The 17,727-nt window shown below is 46.2% G+C and overlaps 2 protein-coding genes across 2 annotated transcripts; both read right to left on the bottom strand.

Moving 5' to 3' along the window:
- Window positions 1-1,183: 1,183 nt before the first annotated feature.
- On the bottom strand, window positions 1,184-15,031 carry polr3b (polymerase (RNA) III (DNA directed) polypeptide B). The gene is made up of 28 exons (XM_068739187.1): window positions 14,960-15,031; window positions 14,638-14,670; window positions 14,481-14,537; window positions 14,337-14,401; window positions 14,167-14,242; window positions 13,897-13,997; window positions 13,652-13,743; window positions 13,429-13,546; window positions 13,045-13,153; window positions 12,183-12,305; window positions 11,014-11,130; window positions 10,793-10,927; window positions 9,620-9,781; window positions 9,060-9,260; window positions 8,818-8,980; window positions 7,561-7,714; window positions 7,387-7,461; window positions 7,213-7,311; window positions 7,005-7,132; window positions 5,882-6,091; window positions 5,632-5,790; window positions 5,346-5,463; window positions 5,102-5,244; window positions 3,158-3,261; window positions 2,267-2,433; window positions 1,870-1,983; window positions 1,528-1,701; window positions 1,184-1,425 (listed from the first exon to the last, which is right to left on the bottom strand). Exons 1-28 carry the CDS (start codon window positions 15,029-15,031, stop codon window positions 1,296-1,298), a joined length of 3,399 nt encoding a protein of 1,132 aa, XP_068595288.1. The 3' UTR covers window positions 1,184-1,295.
- A 506-nt stretch (window positions 15,032-15,537) lies between these two features.
- Window positions 15,538-17,474, bottom strand: endouc (endonuclease, polyU-specific C). Its single transcript, XM_068739687.1, has 7 exons — window positions 17,413-17,474; window positions 17,222-17,321; window positions 17,036-17,147; window positions 16,830-16,951; window positions 16,274-16,386; window positions 15,990-16,140; window positions 15,538-15,902 (listed from the first exon to the last, which is right to left on the bottom strand). Exons 1-7 carry the CDS (start codon window positions 17,472-17,474, stop codon window positions 15,627-15,629), a joined length of 936 nt encoding a protein of 311 aa, XP_068595788.1. The 3' UTR covers window positions 15,538-15,626.
- Window positions 17,475-17,727: the final 253 nt, after the last annotated feature.

Genomic DNA, 17,727 nt, shown 5'->3' with positions numbered 1-17,727 from the left:
TGAGAGCTGGAGAAGGGAAAGCTGTGATTAGAATATGAATGGAACCACAGGAGAGGGGGAGAGGAGAGGGGAGAGGAGAAATGTGGATTACGGCTGAATTACTCACCGCATCATGGATAGCAAGCAGAACTTTCTCTACCAGCGCGCAGGCGTGGCAAAGATGCTGATGCTCACTGGCAGGCTCACCAGCCACCTGTGAGCATCATGTCGGACCTGGAAGTGATGTCACACGGATCATCCCTGGATACAGACAGGTCTGCACATCCTTTCAGACTCGTTAAAAAGGACCAAAAAAAGAACCTGCATTAGTTCAACAAAACTCAACCACAATAACCCAATGATGACACAATCATCAGAGGTGCAAATGGCAGCTAATGTCATGCCATGACCTCAAAGGAGGATCTAATTAATTTTGGTTAATAAGGCGGAGTCGACCTCTGCGGTTCCCATTTTCTCAACTTGTTATCTGCTTATTAGAGCCTCATAAAGAGGGGCAGGTGCAGCCACCAATAGAGCCTCTTCCACTCTTCCTATTCTCACACACTCTGACCGCACTAACGGATGTGTACTGCTTTTGTTCAGTGAAAAGGCCCCAATTGAGCTGTGTGTGTGTGCGTGCGTGTGCGTGCGAGGAGGGGGTATGGTTACGCCACATACAACATGACGGCAGCATTAAGGCTTTAATTAAAGGAGGAAACTGTAAAACTTCTCTCTTGCTATTGACATGAATGAGTGTTGCTCTGCTGTTTTCTGTTTTACCTTTAATGTTTGAATCATAAAAAAAACAGACAGTAATTCTTTCTGACTGTTTATGAGCAGCCGATTAGCCCAAATACTCAGAAAAATGGAAATATATAAAGACATTTGAATATCCAGATGACTAAACAAAGTACATGTATGCATGTATGATGTACTAGTACATCTAACGAGGTTTGACAGCTCTAGATAGTGTAGTTGATTTTATCAAATCTGAATGGTTTGAATTTGATTTTTGTATAAGGAACACATTTATTCATATGAATTACTTATAAATAAAGAAGTCTAATGCCCGGTGGCGCCGAACACGCTAAAGCAGCGACTCTGAATCTAAAAATAATGACAAAAGGAGGAGTAGCAAACAGAAACGTTGAACCACACACAGCATCTGATGACAAAATAGCCATTTTGTCTTTATTATGCACAGAAACAAAGAGAACGGGTGAACATAAAGAAGCAAAATGTCAAAAACAATCAGCTTCTATCTCAAACTGATCCTAAAGAACGTCTTTCAGACTTCCACAGAGTTCCTGTCCCGATCACTCGTTGTAGCGCGACAGTTTGAGTCGGGGGATGATGTTCATGGACTGCATCTCCTGGAAAAGCAGCTTGCAGGCATACGGGATGCGCAGGGAAGAAACGTGGCAGGAAGACTTACAGTAGTGACACCTGGAGGGAAGAGACGAGAATCAGACAGGAGAGGAAGAAGAGGATTACTGCCTTCACGTGCTAAAACACGCAGCCCTGAAAAAGGAACAGTATTCAACGTACCACCCGGAATATCCCAGCAGGCCGCACTGTCCACACACATCCACCTCAAAGGCATCGCTGGAGATCATGAGGCGTTCCAGCAGCAACATGCTCGCCCCGTAGCCGATCAGGCAGTCGCGTTCCATCTCTCCCAGACGCAGACCTCCATCCCTGGAGCGGCCCTCCGTCGGCTGCCTGATAGAGGGACAGAAACATTCAGGAATACAAGCAGACAACCGTGTTGCTCTATCCATTCCATGTCCAAGACTATTAATTATGTATTTCTGACGGAAACAAATGCTGATCAAAAGAGAAACAATAGAAATATTCATAAAGAAAAACGGCCGATTGTGTTTTTTTTACCTGGTGAGAACGGCTCGGGGGCCTCGGGCTCTGGCATGCATTTTGTCAAGGACCATGTGTTTCAGTTTCTGATAATATACCGGCCCAAAGTAGATATAAGCCTCCAGAGGCTCCCTGAGCAAAACATCCAAACAGAAATATCAGGCTGACGCTTTGGGAGACATCTGCCGCTTGATTCTCCATTTCAGAGGATTTTAAATAGAACACTTCTACTTCACTTACTTTAACAATATATATATATATATAAACTGAATTATTAATCTAATAATATTGTCTTGTATTTGCTGGAGAAGACCAGGAGCTGCTTTAAAAAAAACCTTCAAGAATGTATTTAAAGAAAGCAGAAATTCATGCACGTGATGAATTATGAAGGGGTGATTCATGCTGTATTCATTACCCAGTGATTCCTGAGGTGACGTAGTCTTTGCCCTGGTAGTTGTATCCGTAACGAATGAGATCCTCACACACGTCCTTCACCTTGCTCCCCCCAAAGGCCGTCCCATAGTGAAAGCGCCCGTCCAGGACTCCTGCCTTCCCCGCCAGCAGTTCAATCAGCTTTCCCACCTGTCAGAGTCAGACACAAGCTTTCACATCCAGAAATGTAACAGCAGCTCTGATGATATTAGAAGTTATAGATTACACATGTCAGCACTGGTGGCGGTCTAATTCCACTGCGGCTTCACCCGGAGGACCCCTGACCCTTCACATAAAAGGAAACACCTACTCTCATGTCACTCTGGGGCTGTGGAAACATCCCTCCGAGCCAAACATTGCTGACTCTTTTCCATGACAACCACAGCGAGTAAAACGCACCATCACCGGCGGCTTCAGCAGTAAAGATGGCTCCAGTGCTTTACAGTGCACGGCACACAAAGCCGGGAGAAACGGGGGCCAGGCTTCATGTCATTCACATTCAGCAACATCGCAGCGTTGCACTGTGCACGTTTGATATGCTTTGATATACTAGAGGCCGCCTCTCTGCAGAGCAGAGGAAGGATCAATACGATAGCTGACCAACTTTACCCTACATCACAACAATTAGTTAATCAATTATCAACCATTAATTCCATTTGCCTCGAAACAAACATGTGAAATATTAAATTATTTCCGTTTCTATAAAAGTAAAGACAATAAATAACGAAGATATAATTAAAGAGTGGGTTGGATGAACACGAAAGGCAGAGAGAAAAACAAACAAACAAAGGTTTTCACTGTTATAGTACAAACGTTCAAATAATCATCCGATCAATAATCATGATGCTCAAAAGGTCCATCCGGACTAACGTACCGTCATTCTGGAGGGATATCCATGAGGGTTCATGATGATATCAGGACAGATTCCCGAATCACAGAATGGCATGTCCTCCTGGGGAACGATCAGGCCGCAAACCCCTGACACACAAACACACACGTTTTACTACACACGTTTTACTACACACGTTTTACTACACACCACAGTATCATTAAAGCAGATAAAGCACCTCTAACACTTTAAGCAACGACACTTCATCTGGTGTAAAAATAAAGTTCGTCCATCGCATTGATCAGCAGGAAAGTGGCTGATATTCCATATTGATCATTTCACTGATGGGTTCATCCAAAGTACCAAAGCTGCTGCTAGTTTGTCTTCTGGATTTCCAGTTGGAGATCAATAAGTCAACATATTGCTGTGAACGCTCAGAACTCGGTTACATTCCACAGATCTATCAAAATGAAAGAACAAAACAGAAAACAAGTGTTTTTTAGCTCAGTGTGGAGCTCCGGCAGACATTTCCATACTCATGTGGACACACTGGGTCGTGGGGGGGGGGCAGTAGCCAGGAGTTTAAGTGTGAGTGCAAATGTTTGCCAAGGGGCTGAAGCCAGGGCAAACAGATTGTAGAGCCATTTGCAAATGGAAAAAAAAGTGAAAGAAGAGAGAAAAGAAGGAGAGCAGGAAGTGGAGAAAGGTGCTGAGCCGACAGGGAGGCCGGGATTACACAGCCATGACTTTCAGCTCAGCTCGGAGGAAGTGGAGGGCATCAACCGGGGGGGGGGGGGGCAAACTGAATCCCTGCGCGTGGTAAAAATGCACTATTGGCCCAGCAGCCAGCAGCACAGGATGCTGACGGAGAACAAGTGCACGATTTAGCAGGAAGTCATCCAACAGCAAGACAGACGTGAAAGAACGCAAAAGAAAGAGGAGGTCCTAAGGAACGTTGAGGCCTGACTAGAAGTCGGAAACTTTAACCGCAGCAGTGGAAGAGAGGGGCGGGGCGCCGGTTTCCATAGCAGACATCCTCGGTGTTGTTTGTTTTGTGTGAAAGTGAATGATAAAAGAGGCATGAAATCAGCAGAGAAAGGAGAGACAACAGCAAGGGTCCAGAGCCCTCCATCACGGCTTATATAGCTCCATGCTGGCGGCTCGCACAAAGGGCCCCTACTACTGACCCCCCCGCACCCCCTCCCACACCTCCACAGCTGTGTGTGTTTGTGTGTCCGGTAAATAATTAACTTATTCTGCTCTGCTGACCAGGACTTATGAGAGCCGTCATCGGCAGAGGGGAGATCTATCGCTGCAGCTTCATTTCGGATTCTCTCTTCTGTGGCCGGAGATTAAGAACCTTCGATTGTGTTTAGGGGGAAAAAAAAGAGCAGAAACGGCTTCATGAACATTTGAGAACCTTTGAGGACGTGCGCCTCTGATTAAAAACCACCCGTCCAGTTGCACATCTGGGACTTTCCATCCGGGTCTGCTCCAGTTAACCCCCCGTCGACCTCTCCATCTCCATCACCGTCTGAGACAGAAGACATTGTCCCACCCGAGCTGACCGTCCGGTGGCCACGGCGTTAATGAGCAGAGTAAATTATGCATGGCGCCAGTTAGCTTTTTGATTAAACCATCAAGCAAGTCCTCTATAGGGGAGGTGCTGCAAAACAATGGAGGTCGTAAACACTCCCCCCCCCCCCCAGTAGCAGCAGAATACTGCTGGGTCGTAATGCATTTGCATAGTCTGGCACAGGACAAAGAGCCAATTAATTGAAAGGAGTCCTTGAAAGATGAGGATAGGGGGGGGGGGTCGTGACGGAGCAACAGCCACCGGGACTCGACTCAACCACATCTTTTCCAGTCGTTTACAACGTTTAATGAGCTCCGAACTCAGATCTGAGCGGGATCGACGGCTGCAACACGAGGCCTGCGCGCCGAACGCCGGCCCCGTGGAGGAGAACGTTTGGAGGGTGGGGTCCACACCTTTCTGTCCGTGCCGGCTGCTGAACTTGTCTCCGATCTCTGGCCTCCTGGTCTGCCTCAGGAGGATCTTGATGAGGAAAGCATCTTCGGCGTTGGATGAGATCATCACCTTCTCGACGTACGAGTCCGTTGAGCCCTTATAGCTGAAGAAAGAGAGACACGGTGTGGAGGCTGAACAGGTGCTTTAGAGTGAGAACCCGTGTGTGTGTGGGGGGGGGGGGGGGGGGGGGGTAGGCGCTCTCACCTGACGGGAACGTCGCGGTACTGGGGCTGGCCTGGCTGGGCACTGCCCTCCAGTGGTGTCTGGGTGACAGTTGGCATAGACTTATTGACCAACACCTGCTTGTTCTCCACTCTCTCACCTGCGGCAGACACATCTCACCTGAATCTGAGTGACATCACACTACTTTGATCTCTCCATCTTCACCAGGATTTATTAGGAACCGTGTGCGCGTGCGTGTGTGTGCGTGTGTGTGCGTGTTTACAGTTTCAGTACACTGTGGGTCTCTTGCAGTTCTACTGGAACTCACCTGGGGAGCAGATGCCGTCAGCGTCCAGGATGTTGTGCCTCCAGATGGGCTTTCGCGTAGCGGCGTCCAGCATGGGCCCCATGACCTTGTCAAAGGTCTGGTTGGTGTAGCGCCGCAGAATGCACTTAGCATTTTTATAGACGAGGCACCGGCCAAATCCTGAAGGCAATTACAGATACGAGAATGGGAAAGTCTGCTTCACGATGAACTCTTTATTATAATACTCGAATCCAAACATGCTTCCCGTCACCTCTGTCAAGCGAGGCCTTGTTGAGGATAAGAGCATCTTCTATGTCGTAGCCGCTGTAGCTCATCACCGCCACGGTGGCGTTCTGACCAGCAGGCAGCTTCTCGAAATCTATCATCTCAATGGTTTTTGTTTTGACCATCGGTCTCTGCGGATACGCGAGCAAGTACATCAGCGTGTCGATACGGTTCCTCTGGTTGTATCCAATGGTACCTGGAGGAAGAGGCACAAAGGGAACATCTCATCAGTGACATGTTGTGTCATTGATACGCAGATAATCGGCGTTAAATACACCAGGGTGGGGCTGAACACCTCAGACCAGCAGAGTGGAAGAACTGGGAGAGTTATGGTATAATGCCCCCCCTCCCCCCCCCGCAAGCCCCGACATTTGTCAGATGCTATTACTTCACAATCAGGCTACAAGCACGGGCTGATAATGGGGCCAAGCCACACAACCGGATTAGCACATGTATGGGGCCGTCCACACAAAACGGACAAGGCAGAGGATATTGGGCCGAATATAGTTCCAGTCTGGTTTTGTAATAATTGGGGGAGGGAAAGAAGAGCTGAACGGAGGTAAAGGGGTGTGACCGCGGCTCTTACGAATGTTAGCAGGCCCATTTTGGGAAGTTTTGGTTACCAAGGCGCCATGGGTGTCCACGCCGAGGTCTTTCGCAGCTGAGCACACTGACCCCCCCGAGCACAGCCGGAGCAGACACAATGAATTGCTAATGACACTCTGGGTGACTGGCAGGGAAAGGGCCTCCGCACACACACGCAACAATAGAGCGCCTACGCAAGCGCCCCATGTTTGATGTCCATGTGCACACACACATAAGGAAAACACTCAATCACACATACAAATATATTCTGGCATGAAGTAGAGCAAGAGCAGAGCTCTGGGAGAAACAAACCAGCAGGCCACATGTATCTATGGCGTTTGTTATTCTGAATGAATGTCTAAACTCTGAAGCCGCAGATTTAGAGGGCTCAAGAGCGGTGCTGATGCAAACTCAAATCACTGAGTGTGTGTTTGTGTACGCACGCCCAGCTGTGTGGAGGATGTTTGAGATCGTCCCCGTTTAGTAGCCCGCTTGCAGACGGACTCTACCAGCCCAAGTCTTACCCATGGCCTGCTTGCCCATAGCGCACTGGTAGGTGTTCCTGGGCGACTGGTTGTGGTGGGGGTAGGGAATGAGGCCAGCACACACCCCGAGCAGTGTGAAGGGTTCGATCTCCAAGTGTGTCGTCTCTCTACAGGAACAAATACGAACCAGCTTGTCAAAAGCCTTCGATCAGCATTTTAAAAGCGGGTTCCACCCCGAGCCACTTACTTATAAATCATGTGTTCATACAGGGCGATCTGACAGTCGTTCTCCTCGTTAACATCCAGGTACTCCACCAGGCCTTCATGCAGAAAGTCTTCAAAGGTTCTAGAGTAAAAAGAAAAGAAAAAGGTGTGTGCGTCACAAATTATACAAAGTTTCAACCAAAAAACTGGATCTCACCTGTAGCCCTGGGACAGATCTTCAATGTGTTTGTTCTTCACCATCGGGTGTCCTTTCTTTACTATGATGTACGGCCTGGTCAACAACACAGTCAAAGCAGCTGCTGTCAAAATACTGTGTTTCAATAGCTCCTAAATAAAATAAAGTTTCCTGCTTTACAAACGGAGTCTCTACCTGCAGAGGCGACCCCCATCGGAAGAGATATAGACGCAGCGGTCGGTTCGGTTGGTGGAGATGGACACAAACTCGTTGATAAAACCTGCCCTGCGCATCAGTCTGAAGGTGTTGACCAGCTTATGATGGTCTCGGATCACACCCAGAATGTTACCTGTAGACGTGAAACGATTCAGTTGGAGCGTCACCGACCCCCCAGCTCCTCCTTACAGGGGTATATATTCAGTTTAGTTTAATCCTGTTCGTGTGTCCTGCACAGGTCCAAATATCTTTAAATCATTCTACCGTGATTAAAAGGTTCATTTAGATGATTGATTTGAATTATTAAATATGTTATCTTTGCCCTCATGTATACTTTGCGTTTTTGGATGTCATATCTCTGTACTATTTGTTTAGTAGTATCCAGTATTTGTTCCCAATTATGTTTCCTAATTCTTCTAAAGCGTTTCAGCTCATTTTCATAATTTGATTAACCCGTGTAGGATTTTCCCAACGAATCATTTCGTCTCTAAACTGGCCGAAAGCAGATCACAATCAAGGAGACCACCTGTTCAAATGTGGAAAACATCCGTTTTTATTATCTAATATGATAAATAAAAGCAATAAAGTTTGACACATTAGAAACTACAACACAGACCTGTGTGGCATTTGTGTGAGAAGGATTCAACTCATGAATCAGTCAGAAACGCGCTGATCGAACAAACCAACGAGGTTTTCCAGCTCGAGGGTGAAGAACATTTAGAAAACTCGGGTTTTAATAGAGTTTAAATAGAAGCAGAGACCCAAACTGAAACTAGCCTGCTTATTACAACCGTGTGCTCTGTGTGATGCCTCTGACCGGAGAACGCTCGGCCTGGTTTGGTTGCATCGAGCCCGACAGACGAGCGACTGGAGGACAGAGGAGACACTGTGCTCCGCCTCTGAAGGGCTTTGACACCTGCTGCTTCCAGCTAATTAAACTGCTAATATAATCTGACAATCATCAGTGGTGAGACAAACATACAATAATTAAAAGGGGCAAGTTCTGACTCGAGGAAAAAACCCGCTGCTGTCATGAAATGACTGACTTATCATTCGCTGCGAAACACAAGACTGCCCTTTGTAAACCAAACAGAAATGTCCCCTTCATGTTCACAGGAAAAACATTCAAAACCGAGAGGATGAAAGATTCTTTTCAAGTGATCTAAAGCAGAAGCTTCCCACGTTAATTCTGTACAGGTTTATTTATTAGGCTCTGCTTGTGAGGAGGCGTTTTACCATTGAGGAAGACGAGGAAGACACTGGGGTAGGAGAGCTCCTCTCCGCACAGCAAGTTGACGTCCTCTACCCCGAGGTTGAAGGCCAGTTTGATGATGGGACCGTCCTCCATGTCAGTGGTGATGTGGGTCATCAGAGCCAAGTTCTTCACCAGGCCGCACGCCTACGGACCACAGCAACGACAGAAGTGATGTTTTCTTTGAAGTGACAGAATGCTGCATCGGAGTTACAGCTTCACTCACCTCTCCTTCAGGGGTGTCTGACGGGCACAGCATGCCCCACTGCGACGGTTGCAGGGAGCGTGGCCCGCTGACTTTCCTGGTCTTTTCAAACTGGGAGGAGATCCTGGTCATCATGCCCAGAGCGGATATGTAGGAGAGACGGGACAGGACCTGCGTGACACCCTGCCGGTCCATCTTGAATCGCTTCAGAGACCAGTTTCCCTGAGGAAAGAACAGCAACAGTTACAGATCAAATGACTGTTGTGTTCACGAGGATGGAAACAAATACGCAGATTCTTTCAATGTGTATTTGTCTGATTACGATATAGATGTTTTGGTATTACTCCTTTATTTAAGACACTTCTAACTTCCAGGAAGCTTCAGGTATCAAAGAACCAGTTTGAAAGTTCTGACACCTCAACAAAGGCGCCGCCTGCAGTCCGAAGAGATATTTAGAGATGTGTGCTCAGAAAATGTCTGAATAAACGATGACATACTGTTTATTGTTTTGGGGAAATGTTGGGGACAGCTGTAGGAAGTCGGTTTATTCACGGTTACGGTCGGGTAAAGGTTCAGTTCACCGTTGCTATGGCGTTGACCATGCCGTTGGTGATCTGATCTTGCCGCATGTGCTTCACCACATCAAACTGAGCTGCTCTCTGCTTGGGGATGATCTGGTCCGCAATTTTCTTCAGCTCAGAGTTGAACTTCTTAAACAGATCTTCAAACAGGAGAGACAGGAGCTAGAAAGGACAGAGAGCGAGAGTCCTCAGATCGATTCACCTGTCAGGTGTGGTGCGCTGAGAAAGGCAGTCCTTCAGAGATGACGCCCTCAGCGAGTTCGGTTCCTGGTGAACGTCTACAATCAGGTTTAATAACAGGTGTGCAGACGCAGTTCCACGTTCCACGTCCCTGTCCTCCCCCCGGCAGGCCTGCAGGAGGCAACCTCTGTCGCTACCCCCACCCGCCCTGCGCATTAGCATACATCAAAACAAACAGGCAGGCTGCTTAAAATTAATAAAGAAATTAAGCTTCTGTTGAGCAGCCAGGCCAATTATTTGAATGTCAGGGAACCATAATTGGAGAGTGAGGAGACTGCTGGCGATGTTGGTGCGTAAGCCCCCTATTGAAGAAGCCCCCCCCCCCCCCCCCCCACTCCTTCCATCTCCTGCTCCTTATGCAGAGCCGGTTAAGGTGGGGGGCGGGGGGGGAATTAAAGGCCTTAAGACAGCAGTAATTACATTATCAGAGCCGGGCCTGTGGATTAGCTCAATCGCTCAAGTCAAGGCAGCCATTCTATTGTCACGGTGCTGAAAAATCCCCATGCTGCCACAGCTCTGGATTTCAGAGCGACTGCATATCTCCCTCCTGACAAAGCCATAAACAAAATGTGGAAATACAAAGCTGAGGGAAAATAATGAGAGCCTCATTAAAACCGGGAGGCAGGTGAGCGATCAGGGCCGGAGCTGCCACGTCTCCTCGCTGCAGCGCTGGGATCCATTTGCAGTGCAACGCGAGACCGCTATCTGTACGTTTTCTTTTCATGAGCACATCCGCTTTGTTCTGCAGCGGCTCTACATATTAAGAAAAGGTATAAATTCCTTCCACTAGAGTAAACAGTCAGACAGGGAGTCCTGAAACGTCCTGCCTGACGTCTGGCACTTTTATAATTTCATGTTTCTCAGTTGAAAGAAGCTCAAAATATGAAACAGCAAATGACATGACCTAAAGCAAACTGGTGCACAGGTGCTTACCTGTCCAGCCAATTCAAGACGTTTGTTGCCATAGTAATCTCTATCATCCACCTTGTTGTCCCCTTGAGCCAGGATCACCCGCCGCACCATTACAGCCAGGTAAATACACTTTGCCCGAAAGTTAAACTCTTTCACCTGCAGAAAAACAACCAAGACAGGCGCTACTTTGAAGAATATATAGTGTATCATAAAGCATGATGATCATCTATCAGGTAACATACAGGAACGTGTGTGAGGATAAGAGATGCCAGAAGCTCCCTGGCTTCCTCCATCTTTGTCTTCTTTGGGCCCCCCCACATCCGCTGTCGCCGCACTTTGTTCCCGAGGTACCGCAAAGCCTGAAACACAAACATGAGCTGAGGAGGTCAGAAGGAGCAGTGAACGCGAGAATAAAAAAAATTATAATAGTGGTGCCAAAATTACACTCGAGCTTCAAAACAACACAAAATCTTATATATATAAATACGATTTACACATTTATTTCAAAACTGTCGTCTGTATCCATAAAGGTTGGAGGTCTAATTCCCAGCTCCGGACAAAATGCTAAGCGTGTCGGAAGCTGATGTTGTAGTAAAACCTTTCATTCATGAAAAAGAATATAGAAAATGCATCCGAGTGTTGGTGGTCACAAAGGGCATAATCCACACACACGTACACTCACAGACGTGTGCGTGCACACACACACACACACACACACACACCTGTGGAGCCCACAGATCTACTGAAGGGTCAAAGGTTAATGAGGCTCAATACTTTAATCTAGACCACCCACCCTGTTCAACATGTTGCAAAAAATAAATTATTTTTAAATGATGTAAATATACCGGGGAAAATTCACAATAAAATCCAGATAAACCTAATAATTTATCGTTTGGTGAAGTCCTGCAACTTAAAATCTGACGTCTACGTACAGACCACTTGACTTGAGTCAGAGTTTGTTTCGGTAGATTCTTCATCAACAATGTTTCTTGAGCTTTATCGGCCTTTAATTATATAGATTTAGGCATCATTGTGCAGAATACAATGAGCCAATGAATGCCCTGAAAAGACATCATGGAAGCTGCCAGGCAGGAACAGGAGAGCTCCAGCAAAGGGTTGCTAGGAAGCAAATATGGCCTCATCAATGCATCAGCGGTTCCTCTAACAACATAATCTTTATGGAAAAACAAATTGGCCGATCGCATTCATCTATAGATGTCAGAGACAACATGCAGGCCTCCTGAATAACCCATGAAAAGATTTACTTAACAGGTGACGAGACAAAGCCTTAACCATTTGATCACAGACACACAAAGGACATCGCTTCTGTTTCCGTGTCTGAACGACGACCTCCTGTTTGCATTCCTTTAAGTTTGTAAAACGTATTCCAGCCTCTTGATCACAGAGGTACCTGCGTCTGTGTGAAGATCTGGGCCTTCTGACACTCCTCCAGGCTCGGGGCGAAGCTGGCCATGACGTGCTCCTCGGTACCGATCATCTGCACGATCTCCTGGTCGCTCTCTACGCCCATACCCTGAGCAAACGAGCAGGAGAGAATGTTTGAAATAAAATATAGAATAATTACTTAATAAGACCTCACAGATTGGGTGACATGACATTTTGCAATAAAGGAACTAGAACACGAGCAGAGGCGGGAAGCATAATGAGGTGAAGAGGATGTACAGAGGCTGAGGTGAATCGGGAGTCATAAGGTTGTCTGACATTTGCTTATGGAAATGTGAAGCTGTGGGAACGGATCCACAGCTGCTGCCAAACACATGGAGAAACGGGGAAGGGGAAACCAGAGAGGATATAAAACACACAGCAAACACGAGCACACAAATGTCGTCTTGTAGATACTTGATGTGTTTGGAGGGGTTTGTCCTCCGAGGGGACAGACGCTAACGATAGCAGCTGGCTAACTGATATTTATAGAGACAAACGGGAACCAAGTGAAAACGAGTCTGACGCTGAATTAATGAAAATGCTCGCCTTGTTTGATGCTCTGGCCTGCAAGAAAACCTTTCGCTAAATAAATGCGTGAAATCATTCGACTACAAACAATTCAGGGGAAACAGTGAAACAGATACATTTAGGTAAAGTTGTTGTGGACAAACGGAAGCTTTTATTTCAACCTCTGGGGCAAAACCATAAAACAAAGCCCGAGTCATGAAATATCCTCTTGCCAGCTGTCATGCAGCACCCCCTGCTGGATTCATCGCATCACCTTGTCATGTCAGTACTCTCATCATCATCACCACCTTTACCTTTACCTTAAATATGATAGCGATGGGTGCGTCCTCTGACAGTGTATTGTGTTTCAGGTAAAATCTGCCTTTTTTGACGATCATATTTGTTCTGCTTTTCTTCTCATGAGTGGAACTGAAACAGAAAGTTTCACAAAGAAGAACGGCGTTTATTACATGGACTACTTTAACTTTAACCCAACATCGCTATTACGAAATGCAAAAGAAATAAAAAGGCAGGTGTTTTCCAGAACTCGTTCACAAGTATAATCAGTTTTCTTTTTTTGCTCGGGTTTACCAGCTATATTTCCACACCATAGCTAATCCATGATCTTAGTGATAACAATTGAGTAGAAATTCCCTTTTAAAGGTCAGTCAATGCATTTAGTTCATTGTGAAGACAGATGTTACCTAGTAACAGAAGCTCCAACTGCACCCTTTCTGTCCTGCTCTACGATGATTCGATTCTTGGACAGCTGTTCTTGGATCAGAATAACCTTCTCCTGACCTTTAACGATGAAATATCCTCCTTTGAAATAAAGACAAAATGATGATTATAAATAATGATCAGGAAACTGAATGAATAATAATGAGACAGTCTTATTATACTCGTTGTGTGTAATACTTTGTGTACCTGGATCCAGGGGACATTCATTGAGTTTTGAAAACTCCAGGGGCGTCTTGCCTGTAAGAACACAGTTTGAGCTCTGCAGCATGATTGGCATTCTGCAAAAAATAAAACAAGAATTATATTATACTACATACGAGTACTGATCATTAACACAGCAGCGGTGAGTGAAAGATGCTAGATTCACACTGATGACAGATGATTGATCTCAAGTTTTGGATGTTAAGGTTATGACGGCTAAAGTACGATACCTCCCAATGGGCAGCGCATTACGGATAATTCTCTGGCTTCCACGAGTGTACTCGATGTCCACCGTGATGGGCGCCGAGTAGGTCATGTCTCTGAGACGACACTGAAGAACAGATGAGAATCACAACAGGAGAGTGAAAGCCTCACATCTGATGTCATCACAAGCTACAGATCACACCCTGTTCTCAAGAATATGAGCAAGTACTGACGCTTCTCGGATTATCAAAATGTGTTGCCTACAGCAACCAGCAGAAACAACGGAGTCAGCTCACCTCATGGGGAGATACCGGTCTGGTTACATTGAAGCTTTCTTCAACATCAGGCATACCTACGTAGATGTTGAGGTATCTGCACACAAACCGATGAAATAGAAGCACGTCGGTGGTCGTCAATGTTTGATTACTGTTGTTTATTGGAGATAATAACAGTCAAGGTGACTTACTTGAGGTACCACATAGGATCAGCATCACTTGTGATCTTGTCGTTTGCTTTCATTATTTTCTTTATCTAGAAAAGACTGATATTAAGGTAAAGATGCGACGGAAACAGCTGCAACTCACTCATTCCAGATGGGATAGCGTTTTACCTCCACATTGATGAAATAGTTAAAGGAGTCAATGTGCTGCTTGACCAGCCCTTTCACCTGTAAAACACATTTGGTGAAGTTACGGCATGTTGAAACAGTAAAATAAATTAAATTAAATGAATCAAGACACCCAGTGGAGGCAGGTGAGGTTTGCTACCTTTAAGAACGCCGGTAGCAGTTTCCATTTCTCCTGCCAGAAAAAGAACATCAAAGAAACGTCTCAGATTTGTGGACTTTAAATGAAACAAAACTGGCTCGACACAACTTTAATGCACCAACATTTGTTTTATTGGAGCGACTTACAAAACCTCATTCAAACGGCATTCTTCATCAAACTATACGCAAGTGTTTAGCATTTCATTATGCTAAAGCTAACACTAACTTTCCCCAGGCGGACGTCCTCCCCGCTACGCTGCTAGCCATGCTAGCTTGTCTGAGCTCGAGCGATGAAGATGAGCCTTTATTTTATTCGAACTCACCGTTACAGAGTCGACAGGAGCCGCAAGCTCCTGGGGAGTCATGTCGCTAAACTCCCCTTCAAGCACCTCCATCGTTATTTGTAATGTTTATCAGCAAAAGTACTAATTTCTGGTCGGACTGTCAATGTTGACGAACGACGCCGGAAGTCGTTGTTACATGTGTTTATGTGTTCTACCGAAAACTGTCCGTGATGCCGGAACAAAATAATAAGTTCCGCATTTGTTGCGGTTCTGGTGCTGAATTATAATATATATATATATTTATAAAGATAATCAAGCTTAAAGGATCAATGGATGTGAGCATAGTTATCAAAGAAACACAGTTAACTTGTATGAGACTGAAAGCACTGTGTACTTTTATTTGAATAGTTTATTGATATTGGTAAAGCAAAATAGAAGGCAAACTAAAACCACTTTAAAAAATAATAATAATGATCTTTAGGATTAGAACTCATAGATCAAGGGTAGCTCCAGAATAATTCCTTACAATCGGTGCTTTTTCATACAAGCAATTAGTATTTGCAAAGTATTTGCTGAGGTCAAATATTCAATTATTAAAAGGAAAATTTTATTGCAATTATTTATCATGATGAATAAATCCAGCTGCAGAGAAGCTGCACATCTGCAGCATGTCTTGCTCTGTACTGGTGCGTCTGGATGTATCACATCAGTGTGGCTGCTGCCCAAGATGCCTGCCGTTGCTGCTGAGCAGTTTGGGGTACGCCGTTCCGAGGGAGCGCCCGTGTCTGATGACCACCACTTCCACCTGACATTGGTCGATGTTGACCACAACTTTGGTCATTCTGTCCGTGTTCATGAGGAAGACGATGGTATAGAGCGCCATCTCAAACTCAGGGCTGGTCCCGATGAAGGCGCTGCCGACAGGCTTCACCAAGCTGTGCCAGCTAAACTGCAAGTTCAGAACGTGGTCGTCTTGATCGGGCTGCGGACAGACACACAGGAAGCAAAGTCACGTGGCGTGGGATGCTAATGATAAATGATTTGGTTGGCGATAAACTGTCAGACTTACCAAGTCATGGCGTCCAGCCTTGTATCCTTTGTAGTCCAAATGCAGGTTTTTCTCTTGCAGGTAGAACTGGATCCAGTTGTGAAAACCAATGATCTCAGTTCCTGATTTCGTCTCTCCAACAAAGACATGCTCAAATCCACTGGAGTCCATGCTGGTGATTGATTTAGTTTACAACACACCACAGAAATAAGAAAGAAGAAAACAATAGAGTCGCTTTTTAGGATGCTGATTCAACGGCGCGGCCGTTTTCTTTTGTGTGCAGTTGAACGTTTTCAGAATCCCACCCTGCGTTCCTCTGTCTGTGGTAGAGGTGGAACCAGATCAAGCTCAGCTGACTCTTGAACTGCCTCAGGTTGGAGCTGGACTTCCCTTTGTTCACCAGGTACCGATGAGCCCGCTGAGGAGACATCGTGCATTAATGATGGTTCTGGTGCAGGACCTTTCCAACTATACTGAATGGAGCAGCTTAGGTCAAAGCATTGAATTAAAACAAATACGCAAGCATGAAGAAACACGAAACACACAAATGAATATTTAGAAGCATTTGCAAAATGTCCTGCGCTGAACTGTCGGCTTGTCCGGGGTGCACAGAACAAGAGCCTCATGTCTGCATTTCCTGCTGACCCTCCTCAGGGGTGCTGCTGAGGCCTCGCAGCGTTCCACAGCTGCTCACAGATGTTTTAGAGCTCGTTTAGTTTTCCTCTCTCACACCATTAAAATACTTTCAGTGTTGTTGTGATTCAGGAAGAGGCGGAACTCAGTATCTAGTTCCACATCTGGGCGTAAGATAGGGAAGCATCAAGAAGAAGCAACGTGTTTGTAATAACATGAGAAACGTACCTTCATGACTTCCGTCTTACAGACGGCATCCAGGAAGAGCTGAGTCTCAGTCTGCTCCTCTGCTGTGACTTGCTCAGCCAGCCCGACGGACCGCTCATAGTTGTCCAGGAGTTTGATGAACCCTGCAGGCCCCAACGGTTAATCTATAACCGTTGGGGCCTGCAAACAGGACGAAATGGACTCGCGTCCTTTGCAGAGCTACTCACGGGACATGGTGGTTGAGTTCATCATTTTACTCTCACTCACATTGGAGAACAGAGGCTGCGAGGCGCGATCCTGTGCAACGTGGCTGCCCTGGTTTATAAAGCCAGCTCGACCCTGTGCAGCTCAAACACAAACCAACGTGAACAGAGAGAGATGAAGGAATGGCTGAAGGAGAATACGCCCCATACCTGAACAGAGATGGTGTAGTCTATCCCGGGCACCAAGCGGTTCACGTCCAACCGCCACAGCTCATTGAAAACACCGGACAGTTCCTGGTTTACAGCTGGTCTGTTACACAGAGTGAGGCAGGGGGAATGGGAAAAAACAACAACTCACAAATACTCTCAACAAACGACGCAAGAAAGTGTTCTGACTTTACCTCGATGCGTTCAATCCAGCGAGAAAAGCGAGGACAAGGAGCGCAGGGAACCTGTGGAGCATCCAGATGACATGTGAAAAGGAATGTCTGGAACCAAACTGGACCGGTCTTCAGGGATTATACTCCTGTCTACAGGGATTATATTCCTGTTGGATCTGTTTTAAGTGAACACACAAACCTTGCTGTCATGATTCCGGACGATGAAACCCCAGCTGGCTCTGACTTCAGTGTTTGCTTCTCTTCAGGTCGGGTGAATCTCCTTGCGGGATTTACCCCGCAGACCTCTGCCCCCCCCCGGCGCATGGGCACATCCTG

The sequence above is a fragment of the Brachionichthys hirsutus genome, chromosome 5 (genome assembly GCF_040956055.1).
Source record: "Brachionichthys hirsutus isolate HB-005 chromosome 5, CSIRO-AGI_Bhir_v1, whole genome shotgun sequence".
Classification (NCBI taxonomy): Eukaryota; Metazoa; Chordata; class Actinopteri; order Lophiiformes; family Brachionichthyidae; genus Brachionichthys; species Brachionichthys hirsutus.
This window is presented reverse-complemented; position numbering and strand designations above follow the sequence as displayed.